General features: G+C 39.6%; 1 protein-coding gene across 1 annotated transcript in view; it reads right to left on the reverse strand.

Moving 5' to 3' along the window:
- The window catches only part of LRRIQ3 (leucine rich repeats and IQ motif containing 3), a 217,651-nt gene that overhangs the window by 1,819 nt on the left and 196,892 nt on the right, over positions 1-18,940 (reverse strand). The window contains exon 7 of the mRNA XM_055403712.2: positions 5,299-6,028. Coding sequence (XP_055259687.2) covers positions 5,299-6,028 — 730 coding nt within the window. The remainder of the gene's footprint in view (positions 1-5,298; positions 6,029-18,940) is intronic.

Consider the following 18,940-nt stretch of genomic DNA (forward strand, 5'->3'; position numbering starts at 1 on the left):
TCTCATTCTCCGTCGTCCCCTTCTCCTCCCGCCCCCAACCTTTCCCAGCATCAGAGTCTTTTCCAGTGAGTCAACTCGTCGCATGAGGTGGCCAAAGTATTGCAGTTTCAGCTTTAGCATCAGTCCCTCCAATGAACATCCAGGACTGATCTCCTTTAGAATGGACTGGTTGGATCTCCTTGCAGTATAAGGGACTCTCAAGCGTCTTCTCCAACACCACAGTTCAAAAGCATCAATTCTTCGGCGATCAGCCTTCTTCACAGTCCAAATCTCACATCCATACATGACCACGGGAAAAACCATTGCCTTGACTAATGAAATACATATTATTATACTTACATTTGTATTTAGGTATATTCAGAAATGTGGATTTCGGGAGTGAAAGAGAGGCCTAAGTCTAGAAAGTCCGAAACTTATTGACCACATGATTTTGAACGTTACGTAAGTTCTCTCTACCTCATTTTCTTCATCTTTTAAAAGGGAATAATTCAACTCATAGGATTTAGTGAAGGACTAAATGAGTTAATGCATTTAAAATCCTGGTGTACCCAACATTTAATAAGGTGTTAACCATGGCCATGGTTCTCATTCAGGTCTTGGGGTTCTCTTTCCAAGACTCCTAATTGTCAGAATTCATTTCCTTCTCACTCTCCCTACATGACTCCTCTTATTTTCAAGTCAACAATGTCATGTCAAATCTTTCTACTTTGAGTCTCTTGACTTTCTCTTCTACTTCTGCATTTAAAGACTCATGAGATCTATTGGCCCACCTGAACAATCCAGAATAATCTTCCTATTTTAAGGTCAAACCTCAATTACAGGTGCAGAGTCCCTTTACCACATAAGGTAGCACATCCACAAGTGTAGTATTGATGAGCACAAATCCAGGTTTCTACAAGATGTGCCACTCTGGTACGAGAATTATTTTGAGCTAAAAAAAACCATCTAGGCCCAAAAGAATCTTTGAACTTTCCCCTTATTGCCTACAAGAATTTAAAATTGAGGGTATGCTCCAGGAAGAATAAAGTGTTAGATATTGTAGACAGTGAGGAACCTAGCACAGCTCATTTGATCAAAATTTACTCTGCAACTATAGTTTTTGGATTGCCCTGCAAACATTTTTTATCAATCATTAACTCTTTTGGCTCTTCCTGTGAATGACCTTACTTCCTTGAAACCTCACACCCCTACCTTCTTCTCCTCAGTCTAGAGTGTGTGTATATATATATATATATATATATATATATATATATACACATATGTATACACATATATGTGAAGATTTCCAAAGACATTAAGGCAAGTTATGGTGTATCTGCCTTGATGTCTTTGGAATTCTTAATACTTATGTGGATTCCCTTTGTACATGTAATTTGATTTTCTCCTGTCAATCTGTCTTATACTATTTTAATTGCCAGCCAAAAGGAACTAATGGGGAAAGAAGAAATTCCATCTCCTTCCCCAACAGAGGACATCCCTGGTCGCTCAGATGGTAAAGAATCTGCCTGCAATGTAGGAGACCTGGGTTGGGAAGATCCCCTGGAGAAGAAAATAGCTACCTACTCCAGTATCTTATCCTATTCACAGTCCTAGGGATCAGGGCATGGTATCTTCTTGGGGGCCATAATTCTGCCTAGCACAGAGGTCTTGCATTACCCATTTCAAGACTAAGAGCAAAAATAGAGGGATCATTAGTTCTTAACAGGAAAATAGGACCCTAATCTTGAGACAGTATAAAATTAAACAATAAATATAGGCTATGTAGAAGCTTATGGGCTTCCCGGTGGTGCCAGTGGTAAAGAACCTGTTTGCTAATGCAGGAGACTTAAGAGTTGTGGGTTTGACCCCTGGGTTGGAAAGATCCCCTGGCGGAGGGCATGGCAACCCATTCCAGTATTCTTGCCTGGAGAATCCTGTGGACAGAGGAGCCCGGTGGGCTACAGTTCATAGGATATAACTGAAGTGACTTAGCACGCATGCACACAGAATTTTATAGATAGTGCAAGAGAAAGTGAAATAAATTCAAGCTAGAAGGACTAAAATTTATTTGGGATAAAGTGAGTGACTTGCTGCGGAAGAAAGGTCAGAGGTAGCATTTGCATAGGAAGCTCTATAGCTGATGAAGTTTGAAATATTTTGTAGGTAATGAGAGAAAAAGTAAGCACTTGAGAGAACTGCTAAAGTTGGATGTCACAGAATTGAAATCAGCATAAATTTACAAGTCACTGATGCCTTCCAGCCATTTTTACCTGAATACAAAAAATGAAGAAACATAATTGGACTGTTCCAACGTAGGGGCTGAGGTGGTTAGCATGGTGGAGGCAATGAAAGGAAAGGACATCAGAGACACTGGATGAAACGGGAAAAAGAATTCAATGTAAGAATCCAGGAAGCTACATTAGAAAGTCTATAAGAAGAGTTATTTGAGGAATGAGTGTCATAATATATTTGAAGAATACATGTGGGGAAAGGAAAGGAAAAAAGAATTGAAAATATAATAGATTTCAGTCATTTTTAAATATACAGGAATTTAAAATTTAAGAGGTGGGGCAGTTCCAAGAGATAGGGGGCACTTGTATGGTTGTGGAAAAGAGTTAAAAGGCTGTTGGGATTCAAAAATGTTTAGGTGAGGCAATTGAGAGAATTGTTCTTATGAATTCCAACTGTGATAAAGGCAGAAGTTGGATAAAGGAAAGCTTCATGCATCAACATAGAAAGACTACAGGGAAGGACAGGAAGTCAACTGATGACAAAAATTAAGGACAAGAAGAAGATGATGTAACTGGATAACTGCCTTAGGTGCCAGATCTTCCAAGCTAAATTATACTCCACTCTAAAATGGGTACAATACTGTTCTGCCCTGGGCAGTGTCATCACTTTTTTTTAGAGTTCAGTTCAGTTCAGTTCAGTTCAGTCGCTCAGTCATGTCCGACTCTCCGCGACCCCATGAATCACAGCACGCCAGGCCTCCCTGTCCATCACCAACTCCCGGAGTACACTCAAACTCATGTCCACAGAGTCGGTGATGCCATCCAGCCATCTCATTCTCCGTCGTCCCCTTCTCCTCCCGCCCCCAACCTTTCCCAGCATCAGAGTCTTTTCCAGTGAGTCAACTCGTCGCATGAGGTGGCCAAAGTATTGCAGTTTCAGCTTTAGCATCAGTCCCTCCAATGAACATCCAGGATTGATCTCCTTTAGAATGGACTGACTGGATCTCCTTGCAGCATAAGGGACTCTCAAGAGTCTTCTCCAACACCACAGTTCAAAAGCATCGATTCTTCGGCGATCAGCCTTCTTCACAGTCCAACTCTCACATCCATACATGACCACGGGTAAAACCATTGCCTTGACTAGATGGACCTTGGTTGGCAAAGTAATGTCTCTGCTTTTTAATATACTATCAAGGTTGGTCATAACTTTCCTTCCAAGGAGCAAGCGTCTTTTAATTTCATGGCTGCAATCAGCATCTGCAGTGATTTTGGAGCCCAAAAAAAAACAAAGTCTGACACTGTTTCCACTGTTTTTCCATCTATTTCCCATGAAGTGATGGGACCAGATGCTGGGACAAGAATATTCGAGGAACCTTTTGACCAGGCTTTTACCTGATATAGAACTTCTTTCATTTTAAAGACTCTTAAATTCATTCTTAAAGACTCCTGTGGGTATTTTATCAACTTCCTAAACTAGAGTTCCCCTTTCTTCACTCATTTTTCCTCATTCCAGAACAGGATCATGAAGCTATATTCTCAGTAATGACTTCGCTAGCTATTGAGATTCATTAGAATGCTTTTAGTGGTGTTTGATACATTAATGAAGACTCAACTGGCAAAAAAAGAAGTGAAAAACTTCTGAAGTCTTTACACAGATTTTACTTTTTTGAGTTACAGATCTTTTCTGCACATTGATACTCAATCTTTACTTGAAAATGTTTATAGTAAGACTCATAATGCCTTTTAGGAAACATTACTGACATAATCAGAACATTGCCTTATTCCTGTGTGCTTTCAAGGATATCTTTGCAGCAGCTTACAAGAAAAGATAATTCAGTTAATACACATCAGGAAGCTTACTTGACTCTGTATCTTCTACAAATAAATGATAGCCAGATATTCAACTTGCTGTAATAAAACTAAGTTGATTATATTTTCTTTAACACTGATTTGTGCTAGACTTGTATTTTGATATAATAGACTAGCTTTCATTCTCCTTTCATTCACTCCTCCAAAATATATTTTCTATTAAATTATAAAAATTTATTTCCAAAATCTTTCTCCCCCTCCCCAACATGGTATACATTAGGGAAAACATTTGTAAATTTTGGAGGAGAAAATATAAAATATTTTTCATACTTAAAAAGATATTATATAAAGTACCTCAGTAAACAGTTTTAAATTTGCTTATAACTAGGAAAAGACAAATGCTTTCTTTTTATTTTATACTTCTTTCTAGTACAGACTACTTTTTAAAACAATAGCATTTAAAAATGTAAATGAAATAAGCAGTTATGCAGGAGACTTGGGGTTTGATCTCTGGGTCAAGAAGTTCCCCTGGAGAAGAAAATGGCAACTCACTCCAGTATTCTTGCCTGGAGAATCCCATGGAGAGAGGAGTCTGGCGGGCTACAGTCCATGGAGTTGAAAGGAGTCAGACATGACTGAGGGACTAACACTTTCACTTTCATGATCTTTATGTATTTACAGATAAGCCTTAATCATGTGTATTTACGGTTTGACCACTTAAAATATCACCAGGATAAAACGGTGGCTGACAAGCCTCAATCTAATATCAGAAAAAACAAACAAACAAACCTGTGTGAAGAGCACACAAGGGTAAAAAGGGAAAATTACTGGGGCCCTGCGTAGTGTACCCTTCAGTATTATGTGTGTCTTTCCATCTCTTTGAGCTTTCCTACAGCTCTAAGTTGAGGAAGAGGTGGATGACCAAAGCTCTAGAAACTTGATGGAGAAGACAATGACTGAGATCTGTCAACCCTACCATTTTTTACTGTGCTTTTCCCGGTAACCTCCCATGATTGGTTCTCTGTCCCCAATACCTCTTTTATATTTAGCTGAAGATGGTATTTATGGTGATGGCTTCACCTATTTGGAGGGGGGGCGGTACTCAGTTTTCCTGGGTCTCTCCCATGTATAGATGTTATTAAACTTTTGTTTGATTTTCTCCCATTACTGTCTTATATCAATTTAATTCTTAAACCAGCCAGGAGAACCTAGAAGGCAGAGGCAAATTTCTTCCTCCCTGACAACTTAAAGGCTACTATTATATAAAAACTGTACCAACCTAATTTCCTTCCTTTGTTTAAGTAAATCCCTTTGGTACTTTTCAGTTGCCAATTTTTGCTGAACAATCAGACTTTTCTCTTTCAAGGCAGCCTGCTTATTCTTCAATCTGTCAATTGCGCTCATTCCTTTGGTCAAAAGTGTGCGCTCATTATTTAGGTTCTGAATTAATAAACGGTCTTTAGCCTTTTGTTTTTTTTCTTCCAGGAACTGAGCTCTTCTCTCTTTAACTTTCTCAAGGTAGCTGGATCTCTCCTGATAACGTTGTTGTAAACCATCCTGAATTATCTCATCATCTCTTGCAGTCAGTTTATGTGTAGCATATATTTTATTATTTAAATTTTCTCTCATAGTTATTCTAACTCGTTCTTGGGCCATTTGTGCCATGCGTACAGCTGTTACTTTATTTTTACTGCTTTCCTGCTTCTTTTGTTCTGAGAAATATTTATCAACATCACAAAGTGCTTGGAGTTTCATACCAGCTCTTTGTGTTGCCAAAAACTCTCTTCTTATTTTCTTTTTCATCAGCATGTCTTTTATTTTAACTACTGGTTTTTGATGAGCAGGAGAAAACGGCTGGGCACACGTAGGAAAATAATCTTGTTCTTTTGCTCTCAATAGTGCAGCATATCTCAATGAATCTAAAGTATATATGGGTAGTTTGAAGACTGATATCCTAAAACTGACATCCAATTCTTCATCCTCAGTTTCATCTTCAGACTCTTTCTGACCTACATCACACAGCAGACAAATATAATCCATTACACAAGTGTTAAGCACAGTTTATTTTCTGTCACAATTGTTTTGAAAGCTACATTAATAAAATTGACAAGAACCTACTATTTACCTTATTAAGAAACATTTTCCCAACTGATATTCCTTTTGTGATTTAATCATGATTTTGGAGAGAAAAATCACTATTGGAACACTTTAACAAAGAAATACACAGGTTACTGTTTTTCCTTTATTATTTCTCACAATTATTTAACTTGCACTGACTCAGTAGCAGCATTTTATCTTATACTAAGTATGTAATTATACATATCATTTTTACATATACTTATTATTATCTTGGGATTCCTTGGTAGCTCAGTAATATAAGAATCCGCCTGCAATGCAGGAGATGTGGTTCAATCCCTGGGTCAGAAAGACCTCCTGGAGAAGGAAATGGCAACCCACTCTAGTATTCTTGCCTGGAGAATTCCATAGATAGAGGAATATGGCAGGCTGCCATCTGTGGGATTACACAAAGTCAGATGTGACTTAGCAACTAAACAACAATAATTATTATCTCACATTTGTAAAAGACTTTGTAATTCATTTTACCTTTTCTTAACTCTAGTGAGAATTAATAGCTGCCATCAAAAAGTATTTTTCTCTTCATTGAACACGCAAAGAAACAAAATCTCTCAGCTTACTCTATTCTTACATGTGGCCATGAGATTAAGTCTTCTCCAGGACAGTGTGAATAGAAGTTATATGGGTAATATCTGGACCAAGGCTATTAAGACACAAATGTGCTTCTTTTGTATTTTCTTTCTGCTTCTGACTTGCTGCACAGAGATGAGGATAAAGTGATAGAAGATGGTAGATAGATGGACTCTGGCTCCTTGAATCCCTGATTTTTTAAAAAAGTACCCAGTGACCAGGATTATCCAACGACTCTTATGGAAGCCAAAATAAAAGGGAATTATGTTTGATCAACATACATTTCTGGGTTTATTTTTTTATCATAGCTACCCCATCCAATATAGCAATCTAAATGAATCACATTATTGTTCATTATTTATTTTCTGACAAGCTGGTGGATGAAGTGAGGCTCAGGTGGCAAATACAGGTGAAAAAAATGCTGATTAATCTTCAGAAAAAATGTTTTCCATGATTGATTGATTACCGCTCTCTATTAAAACTGCATCACTGCTTACTCTCATCTATGAGGCTTCTATCTTTTCTAATCTTTTAATCTCCTAATAGAAGATTCTCTTAAAGTTTCATATGTCATAATGCCAAATTTTATAGTGGGGCATTTATGGAAGTTAAGGTGGCCATGAAGAATGGCAGAGCCTTTGGGCTAATCAGGCAGTAGGAAAGAAGTGGACAGGTAGGATTATCATTAAAGGCCTCAGGAATGTTAACATTAGAAAAGGAAGCAGATTCTAGAGGTAGCAAGTGGAAAAGGTAATCCACCAGGATACAAAGCCAAAGTGTCCAGAAATAAGTATTAAGAGTTGCTGCTGCTGGTGTTAAGTCTCATTAAGAGTTTAGTCCATAGCAAAGTACTAGAGACTCAGAGGGATGAAAGCCAGAATTTCAAGTAGAGAGCAAACAGGGTATGCTCTGGAATGACTACCTAGAAAAGGTACTCTTATGCATAAATTTAATTTTATGTGGATAACTTGACATAAGAAAGTTGGCCAAGAATTAAAGGTCAGGGCTAGAAAACATAATGTTCCTAAAGGTTCTGGTTACCAATTCTCCCATACTCCCATACTCCCAAGCAATACTCTGACACCAGCTGGGTGTCCTACAATTCAACTTAATTCTAGCACTATCTACCTAGAGATAGGATCAGATCCCACAGGTTATGAGCTCAGTTCTACCAGGCTGTCTGCCCCCTTCCCTCTCTGGACACCGATTGCAAGTCTTATCACAGGAGAGAAAGGGGGCAGGGAACAATCTTTAAAAGAATGACATAGCTCATAAGGAAACATAAAAACTGGTTAGAACATACTAGGCCCAAGATGGCTGAAGATTCGACTTCCAGAAGACGTTGAGCCTCATTATACCGTCACTGTAATATATCAGTAAGCTAAATGACACTCCCGCAGGCACCATGACAGTTCTGAGGCTGATCATAAAAGGCCAAAAAGTGAGTGGTGGCCCAATTTCTGGAAATTTCCTCTCCTTCCCCCAAATAGTTGTAGTAATCCTCTCACTTCTAGCCTATGAAATTGTGTGCGTGTGTTAGTGGCTCAGTCATGTCTGATTCTTTGTGACTCCATGAACCGTAGCCTGCCAGGCTCCTCTGTCCTTGGAATTCTCAGGGCAAGCAAACTGGAGTGGGATCTTCCTGACCCAGGGATCTAACCCAAGTCTCCTGCATTGCAGGCAGATACTTCACTGTCTGAGCCACCAAGGATTTACTAGGTGTAAGCAAGTTATTTGCTTCTTAGGACTTCAGTATGACAACTGTGAATGGATATAATAATTCCCAATTTATAGGGTTCCCAATTTATAGGGTTCTAACTGGATTAAATGAGTTAAGATAAAGAAGCCCAACAAGGTATATATAATTATTAGAACAATGTCTGACAAAGAGTAAGACGATGTTCAGTTCAGTTCAGTTCAGTTCAGTCGCTCAGTCGTGTCCGACTCTCCGCGACCCCATGAATCACAGCACGCCAGGCCTCCCTGTCCATCACCAACTCCCGGAGTACACTCAAACTCATGTCCAGAGAGTCGGTGATGCCATCCAGCCATCTCACTCTCCGTCGTCCCCTTCTCCTCCCGCCCCCAACCTTTCCCAGCATCAGAGTCTTTTCCAGTGAGTCAACTCGTCGCATGAGGTGGCCAAAGTATTACAGTTTCAGCTTTAGCATCAGTCCCTCCAATGAACACCCAGGATTGATCTCCTTTAGAATGGACTGGTTGGATCTCCTTGCAGTATAAGGGACTCTCAAGAGTCTTCTCCAACACCACAGTTCAAAAGCATCGATTCTTCGGCGATCAGCTTTCTTCACAGTCCAACTCTCACATCCATACATGACCACGGGAAAAACCATAGCCTTGACTAGACGGACCTTAGGGTTTTATTTTTTTTTTCATTATATTTGATATGGAAAACAAGGAGTTTATCTTATCTCTTTAATTCCATCAATGGTATTATGTTCAAATAGCAATATAATTTAGTAATAAATAGGGAAAAGACAGCACGGTACTTTTTCACACCCCTTAACATCTACTGGACACTTAACATAGAAAGTACAGGAAAGCCTTCTTTGTATATGTATTTTATTTCAAGACTGTATAATTCATCTCATTTATTATAGGAAAAATATTAATAGAAGTCAAGTGATAGAAGTGATCTCATGTTTCCATAACCAAATATATAAGCTTGTCTGTATATTCATGCATCTTCTTCTACCCTGAAATTCTTCACACATGTTTTGGCCCGATCCCCCTGTAGCTTTGCTTCTATGATTATCTTAGCTTTCTCCTTTATCATCCCTCTCTACTGGACCATTCACAGCCATGTTTAAACAACCATAACCACCTCTACCACCAGCAATGCAAGAACCACATTTCTTTGACCCCCATTGCCCTCTAGTTACCATTCCATTTTTTCCTATTCAATTTTAGGATGAAAACTATTGAGAACGTTTTCTTTCTCAACAACTTTCTCTATGTTGTTTTATTCACCTTTTATTAATTCCTATCCTGGTAGCTCAGATGTTAAAGAGTCTGCCCACAATGTGGGAGACCCGGGTTCGATCCCTGGGTCAGGAAGATTCCCTGGAGAAGGAAATGTCAATCCACTCCAATATTCTTGTCTGGAAAATTCCATGGACGTAGGAGACTGGTGGGCTACAGTTTTATTCACCTTTTATTAACTCGTCAATTTACCATTTTCATTTATATATGGATTTTAACTCTACTGTTTTCACCCACCTGTTGAAGCTCTCCCTAACAAAAGCTTCTATGGTGGCAAATATAAAGGACACCTTTTTTACTGTTCTAATTTTCTTGAACTTTCAATGGCATTTAACAGAGTTGATCATTCGTCCTTCTTGAAAAACATTTTTTCATATTTTCTGATTTCTAGATTCTCTAAAACTCTCCTGGTATCATGAAGATATCTTGTTCCCATCCCCCACCCCCGTTTGTTTAAAGCTCTCCTGATTTTTCTTCTAGCTTTCTGATAACTTCTTCTTAGTTTTGTTTGCAGACTCTTACTAGTCATCAAATTTCTGGAGCGGTTGAAAATTTGATACTATGTCCTCTTCCCATCTCCACTTTCTCTGCTGAAGTGAATCTCTCATGGCCTTAAATATCAGCCTCTATGCTGAGAACTCTCAATTTTATCATTTCAAGTTGGAAATATTATATGTATTTTTCAAACTTGGCACATTCAAAACACATTCAAAAGATCTCATTTGCTACCAGTAATCAATTGCCTCTAAAAATTAACCCTCCCTATCTCAACAAATAATACCTAATAGCTTATTCAATTTTATCAATCAGTCCCATAGATTTTATCTCAAAAATATAGCTCAAATTAACTGATTTTTTGCTCCATTTCCTTGCTATCACCCTACTTCAGGTTTTTATTATCTCTTACTTTGACTATGTCTTCTTAAGTAGTCTCTGCATTTTTCAACACACATCCCACATAGTGATCAAGCCAGAGTAATCTCTTAAATGGTGGGTTTAAAGATCTATGACTTATGTATGCTTTCATGATAAAATTCAAGTTCCTTGCCATAGCCTATAAAACCTTGCATGACTTTATACTTGTTTTCTCACCCAATACAGTTTCCAACTATTTCTAACATGCATTTCTAACTGCTATAGGCAAGACATGAATGATTTGTAGAGTAATTTCCAGGCACAGTTTTTGAGTGCCAGAACTATAAAAGAGAAAACAAGATCAGGTCCTTTGAATATAGTTTTACAAATAGAAAGTTCAATTTGACTTAAATAAATATGTGATACCTAAGATCCAGGGTCTTGAAAAAATGAAAATAATGCTGACTCTCAAGAATCCTACAGTATAAGAAAAAATTGTAAGTCTAGTGGGGAAGGCAAATACATAAAGGAGTCAACTTCTAAGGACTCTGGCATGTGTTAAGACAAAAGTATACACAGTTCAGTTCAGTTCAGTCGCTCAGTCTTGTCCGACTCTCTGCGACCCCATGAACCACAGCACGCCAGGCCTCCCTGTCCATCACCAACTCCCGGAGTACACTCAAACTCATGTCCACAGAGTCGGTGATGCCATCCAGCCATCTCATTCTCTGTCGTCCCCTTCTCCTCCCGCCCCCAACCTTTCCCAGCATCAGAGTCTTTTCCAGTGAGTCAACTCGTCGCATGAGGTGGCCGAAGTATTGCAGTTTCAGCTTTAGCATCAGTCCCTCCAATGAACATCCAGGATTGAGCTCCTCTAGAATGGACTGGTTGGATCTCCTTGCAGTATAAGAGACTCTCAAGAGTCTTCTCCAACACCACAGTTCAAAAGCATCGATTCTTCGGCGATCAGCTTTCTTCACAGTCCAACTCTCACATCCATACATGACCACGGGAAAAACCATTGCCTTGACTAGACGGACCTTGGTTGGCAAAGTAATGTCTCTGCTTTTTAATATACTATCAAGGTTGGTCATAACTTTCCTTCCAAGGAGCAAGCGTCTTTTAATTTCATGGCTGCAATCAGCATCTGCAGTAATTTTGGAGCCCAAAAAAATAAAGTCTGACACTGTTTGTACTGTTTTTCCATCTATTTCCCATGAAGTGATGGGACCAGATGCCATGATCTTTGTTTTCTGAATGTTGAGCTTCAAGCCAACCTTTTCACTCTCCTCTTTCACTTTCATCAAGAGGCTTTTGAGTTCCTCTTCAATTTCTGCCATAAGGGTAGTGTCATCTGCATATCTGAGGTTATTGATATTTCTCCCAGCAATCTTGATTCCAGCTTGTGCTTCTTCCAGCCCAGCGTTCCTCAAGATGTACTCTGCATATAAGTTAAATAAGCAAGGTGACAATATACAACCTTCACGTACACCTTTTCCTATTTGGAACCAGTCTGTTGTTCCATGTCCAGTTCTAACTGTTGCTTCCTGACCTGCATACACCAGAGATCAAATTGCCAACATCCGCTGGATCATGGAGAAAGCAAGAGAGTTCCAGAAAAACATCTATTTCTGCTTCATTGACTATGCCAAAGCCTTTGACTGTGTGGATCACAATAAACTGTGGAACATTCTGAAAGAGATGGGAATCCCAGACCACCTGACCTGCCTCTTGAGAAACCTGTATGCAGATCAGGAAAGTATACACAGGAGCCTAATTATCACTGAAGAAAGACATCTGGGTCAGGTAGGTGGTTGTCAGCAAAAATGTTCTGGAGAAAGTAACAGTTGGGTTTACTCTTAAGGAGAGACATTATTTTATATTTGTATTATTATAAAGCTCATATATTTTGGGTATGTGGGAAAATATAATGAACTTGCAAAATGTATAGGTAAAAGAATAGGAAACAAGGCATTCCCAGGAAAAAAGAATTTCATAATCAAAGATGCAGATGTGAAAAAAAGAACAAAAAGTGAAATTTGGTTTTACAAAATATAAAGTCAGCAGCTTTTATCAGCAGTTAGTTGCTAGAAACTGCAACTCCAGTAAGCATGAAGGTACATGAACAGAATCTAAATGCTGAAAGATAGGGAGATAAACATTTGGGAATCAATAGCACAGAGATTTTAGGTATAACTATGAACATAATCAAGGGAAGACAAGAGAGCTAAAGATAGAATCTTGGGAAATCAATAATTATCAAGTACATACTAGGTAAACCAAACATTAAGGAGGAAAAATATTTCCCAGACTCTTTGCATGTAAGTCTCTAAAGAAATCACTATATGTAAAGGAAACTAGTATATGTATGCACCCTGGTTTGTCATGGATAGTCCCTGTTTATGCCTACCATCCTGGTGAAACATAGCTTCAGAAGTGACCTAGTATGGAAGAAAATTATATGGTCACCCTAGCTACATGGATACTGCCCAAAGATAGACAAGAAGGAGGAGAGTAACACTGTGTGATCTTCATTGTTTAAGTTAAATAAAGATTTTGGTACAGTGCCTAGGACTTAGTAGAAAAATAATAAATGTTTTTGTTAAAACTTAGGTTAAGAAACCCCTGAGGCTCCAAGAAAGTTACAACCATGCCTATTTTATTTACCAATCTATACTAAGCATTTTAAAGAATGTCTGCTCCATTCTTTCAATAAATATGAGTCTACTACTTTCAACAAACATTTTTTTCTAGAGACAGTTAAGCCAGCTCAGGGACACTCTCCAGTTTGGTTTGAAGGCTTTGGATGATACATTTGCACTTACTTCTTACTTCTTCATTTTCCTGTCTGTATTCCCCTTATCGCTCATTCCCTTTAAAAAACCTACACTTAAAATATAAAAGTTACAACTTCTGAACAGGACTTAGATACTTCTTATGTGTGTCTCCCGCTATTTCCAATACTTTGAAAGACCCCATGTGAATCAACACCTATAACAAGACTGTATCTTGAGTAACATAAAAACTGTCATCTATTGAGCCCTTACCATCTGGCACCTGCTGGGCTAACTTTCTTATACATATATTTTTTATCATTTACATTGATTACTTCATAAGATAGATATTACTGACGAGTAATCATAAGAATATAGTTAATACTTACTGAATGATTACTGGAAAAGGTCACTCTTCATTCCAATCCTAAAGAAAGGCAATGCCAAAGAATGCTCAAACTACCGTACAATTGTACTCATCTCACACGCTAGTAAAGTCATGCTCAAAAGTCTCCAAGCCAGGCTTCAGCAATATGTGAACCATGAACTTCCAGATGTTCAAGCAGGTTTTAGAAAAGGCAGAGGAACCAGAGATCAAATTGCCAACATCCGCTGGAACATGGAGAAAGCAAGAGAGTTCCAGAAAAACATCTATTTCTGCTTCATTGACTATGCCAAAGCTTTTGACTGTGTGGATCACAATAAACCGTGGAACATTCTGAAAGAGATGGGAATTCCAGGCCACATGACCTGCCTCTTGAGAAACCTGTATGCAGGTCAGGAAGCAACTGTTAGAACTGGACATGGAAAACCAGACTGGTTTCAAATAGGAAAAGGAGTGCGTCAAGGTTGTATATTGTCACCCTGCTTATTTAACTTATATACAGAGTACCTCATGAGGAAGGCTGGGCTGGAAGAAGCACAAGCTGGAATCAAGATTGCTGGGAGAAATATCAATAACCTCAGATATTCAGATGACACCACCCTTATTGCAGAAAGTGAAGAGGAACTCAAAAGCCTCTTGATGAAAGTGAAAGAGGAGAGTGAAAAGGTTGGCTTGAAGCTCAACATTCAGAAAACGAAGATCATGGCATCTGGTCCCATCACTTCATGGGAAATAGATGGGGAAACAGTGGAAACAGTATCAGACTTTATTTTTTTGGGCTCCAAAATCACGGCGATGCTGATTGCAGCCATGAAAAAAAAGACGCTTACTCCTTGGAAGGAAAGTTATGATCAACCTTGATAGTATATTAAAAAGCAGAGACATTACTTTGCCAACCAAGGTCCGTCTAGTCAAGGCTATGGTTTTTCCCATGGTCATGTATGGATGTGAGAGTTGGACTGTGAAGAAAGCTGATCGCCAAAGAATTGATGCTTTTGAACTGTTGTGTTGGAGAAGACTCTTGAGAGTCCCTTGGACTGCAAGGAGATCCAACCAGTCCATTCTAAAGGAGATCAATCCTGGGTGTTCATTGGAAGGACTGATGCTAAAACTGAAACTCCAATACTTTGGCCACCTCATGCGATGAGTTGATTCACTGGAAAAGATTCTGATGCTGGAAGGGATTGGGGGCGGGAGGAGAAGGGGACGACAGAAAATGAATGGATGTGTGGCATCACCAACTCGATGGACATGAGTTTGAGTAAGCTCCGGGAGTTGGTGATGAACAGGGAGGCCTGGCGTGCTGTGATTCATGGGGTCACAAAGAGTTGGACATGACTGAGCGACTGAACTGAACTGAACTGAATGATTACTATAGGTCAAACTGTTTTTAGACCTTTAAACAAATTATCTCAATACCAAATATGAGGTAAGTTCAGTTCAGTTGCTCAGTCATATCCCCATGAATTTTTGCGACCCCATGGATTGCAGCCTGCCATGACTCCCTGTCCATCACCAACTCCTTGAGTTTACTCAAACTCATGTCCATGGAGTCATTGATGCCATCCAACCTCTGTCATCCCCTTCTCCTCTTGCCTTCCATCTGGGTCCCAGCATCAGGGTCTTTTCAAATGAGTCAGCTCTTCGCATCAGGTGGCCAAAGTATTGGAGTTTCAGCTCAACATCAGTCTTTCCAATTCAGTACTGATTTCCTTTATGAGGGACTGGTTGGATCACCTTGCAGCCCAAGGGACTCTCAAGAGTCTTCTCCAGCACCATAGTTCATAAACATCAATTCTTTGGCACTCAGCTTTCTTTATATTCCAATTCTCATATCCATACATGACTACTGAAAAAACCTTCGATGGCAAAAAGTAATGCCTCTGCTTTTCAATATACTGCCTAGGTTGGTCATAACTTTTCTTCCAAGGAGTAAGCGTCTTTTTATTTCATGGCTGCAATCACCGTCTGCAGTGATTCTGGAGCTCCGAAAAATAAAATCTGTCACTGTTTCCACTGTTTCTCCATCTATTTGCTATGAAGTGATGGGACCAGATGCCATGATCTTCGTTTTCTGAATGTTGACCTTCAAGCCAAACTTTTCATTCTCCTCTTTCACTTTCACCGAGTGGTTCTTTAGTTCTTCACTTTCTACCATAAGGGTGGTGTCATCTGTATATCTGAGGTTATTGAAATTTCTCCCAGCAATCTTGATTCCAGCTTGTGCTCCCTCCAGCCCAGCATTTCTCATGATGTATTCTGCATATTAGTTAAATAAGCAGGGTGACAAAAACAGCATTGATGTACTCCTTTTCCTATTTGGAACCATTCTGTTGTTCCATGTCCAGCTCTAACTGTTGCTTCCTGACCTGGATACAGGTTTCTCAAGAGGCAGGTCAGGTGGTCTGGTATTCCCATCTCTTTCAGAATTTTCCACAGTTTATTGTGATCCACACAGTCAAAGGCTTTGGCATGTCATTAAAGCAGAAATAGATGTTTTTCTGGAACTCTCTTACTTTTTTGATGATCCAGCAGATGTTGGCAATTTGATCTCTGGTTCCTCTGCCTTTTCTAAAACCAGCTTGAACACTGGAAGTTCACAGTTCACATATTGTTGAAGCCTCGTTTGGAGAATTTTGAGCATTATTTTACTAGCATGTGAGATGAGTGCAATTGTGCAGTAGTTTCAGCATTCTTTGGCATTGCCTTTCTTTGGGATTGGAATGAAAACTGACCTTTTCAGGTCCTGTGACCACTGCTGAGTTTTCCAAATGTGCTGACATATTGAGTGCAGCACTTTCACAGCATCTTTAAGGATCTGAAATAACTCAACTGGAATTCCATCACCTCCAATAGCTCTGTTTGTAGTGATACTTCTTAAGGCCCACTTGACTTCGCATTCCAGGATGTTTGGCTCTAGGTGAGTGATCACACCATCGTGATTATCTGGGTTGTTAAGATCTTTTTTGTACAGTTCCTCTGTGTATTCTTGCCACCTCTTCTTAATATCTTCTGCTTCTGTTACGTCCATACAATTTCTGTCTTTTATTGAGCCTATTTTTGCATGAAATATTCCCCTAGTATCTCTTAATTTTATTGAAGAGATCTTTAGTCTTTCCCATTCTATTGTTTTCCTCTATGTCTTTGCACTGATCACTGAGGAAGTCTTTCTTAATTCTCCTTGCTACTCTTTGGAACTCTGCATTCAAATGGGTGTATCTTTCCTTTTCTCCTTTGCTTTTTGCTTGTCTTCCTTTCACGGCTATTTGTAAGTCCTCCTCATACAGCCATTTTCCTTTTTTTCATTTCTTTTTCTTGGGGGTGGTCTTGATCCCTGTCTCCTGTACAATGTCATGAACCTCCATCCATAGTTCATCAGGCACTCTGTCAGATCTAGTCCCTTAAATTTATTTCTCACTTCTGCTGTATAAACGTTAGAGATTGATTTAGGTAATACCTGAATGGTCTAGTGGTTTTCCCTACGTTTTTCAATTTAAGTCTGAATTTGGCCATAAGCAGTTCATGATCTGAACCACAGTCTGCTCCTGGTCTTGTTTCTGTTGACTGTATGGAGCTTCCCCATCTTTGGCTCAAAGAATATAATCAATCTGATTTTGGTGTTGACCATATGGTGATGCCCATGTGTAGATTCTTCTTTTGGGTTGTTGGAAAAGGGTGTTTGCTATGACCAGTGCATTCTCTTGACAGAACTCTATTAGCCTTTGCTCTGCTTATTTCTGTACTTCAAGGTGAAATTTGCCTGTTACTCCAGGTGTTTCCTGACTTCCTACTTTTGCATTCCAAATAATGAAAAGGATGTCTTTTTTGGGTGTTAATTAATTCTAGAAGGTCTTGTAGGTCTTCAAAGAACCATTCAACTTCAGCTTCATCAGCATTACTGGTCGGGGCATAGACTTGGATTACTGTGATATCGAATGGTTTGCCTTGGAAACAAACAGATCATTCTGTCATTTTTGAGATTGCATTCAAGTACTTCATTTTGGACTCTTTTGTTGACTATGATGGCTACTCCATTTCTTCTAAGGGCTTCCTGCCCAGAGTAGTAGATATAATGGTCATGTGATTTAAATTCACCCATTCCAGTCCATTTTAGCTTGCTGATTCCTAAAATGTCAACGTTTTCTCTTGCCATATCCTGTTTGATCACTTCCAATTTGCCTTGGTTCATCGACTAACATTCCAGGTTCCTATGTAATATTGCTCTTTAGAGCATCAGAGTTTACTTCCATCACCAATCACATCCACAACTGGGTGTTGTTTTGTTTTGTCTCTGTCTCCTCATTCTTTCTGGAGTGATTTCTCCACTGATCTCTAGCAGCATATTGGGCACCTACTGAGTTGGGGAGTTCATCTTTCAGTGTCCTTTCTTTTTGCCTTTTCATACTTTTCATGCGTTCTCAAGCCAGGAATACTGAAGCAGTTTGCCATTCCCTTCTCCAGTGGACCACAATTTGTCTGAACTCTCCACCATGACCTGTCCATCTTGGGTGGCCCTATATGGCATGGCTCATAGTTTCACTGAGTTAGACAAGGCTGGTTAGATTGGTTAGTTTTCTGTGATTGTGGTTTTAGTCTCTCTGTCCTCTGATGGAGTAGGATAAGAGACCTATGAAAGCTTCCTGATGGGATAGACTGACTTGAGTGGGATACTTGGTCTTGTTCTGATGTGTGGGGCCATGCTCAGTAAATCTTTAATTCAATTTTCTGTTGATGGGTGGAGCTGTGTTCTCTCTCTGCTATTTACTTGGGGCCAAACTACGGTGGAGGTAATGAAAATAATGGTGATCTCCCTCCAAAGATCCCATGCATATACTGCTACAGTCCTTGCCCCCAGTCCTGCAGTACTCATGCCAGAGACTCCCAGACACCCACAGGCAAGTCTGGATCAGTCTCCTGTAGGGTCACTGTTCCTTTCTCCTGGGTCCTGGTGCACAGGGTTCTGTTGTGCCCTCCAAAAGTCTATCTCCCAGTCCTATGTAAGTTCTGGTAGCTCTATGGTGGGGTTAATGGCAACCTCCTCCAAGACGACTTATGCCATACCCAGACCCAGAGCCCCTGTCCCTGCGGCAGACCACTGATGACCCATACCTCCACAGGAGATGCTCAAACACAGTTCTGTCTCAGTCTCTGAGGGGTCCCTGGGTCCTAGTGTGCGCAAGGTTTGTTTGAGCCCTCCA

This window comes from Moschus berezovskii, chromosome 4 (assembly GCF_049115385.1).
Source record: "Moschus berezovskii isolate FMDL1 chromosome 4, NW_MosBer_1.0, whole genome shotgun sequence".
Lineage (NCBI taxonomy): Eukaryota > Metazoa > Chordata > Mammalia > Artiodactyla > Moschidae > Moschus > Moschus berezovskii.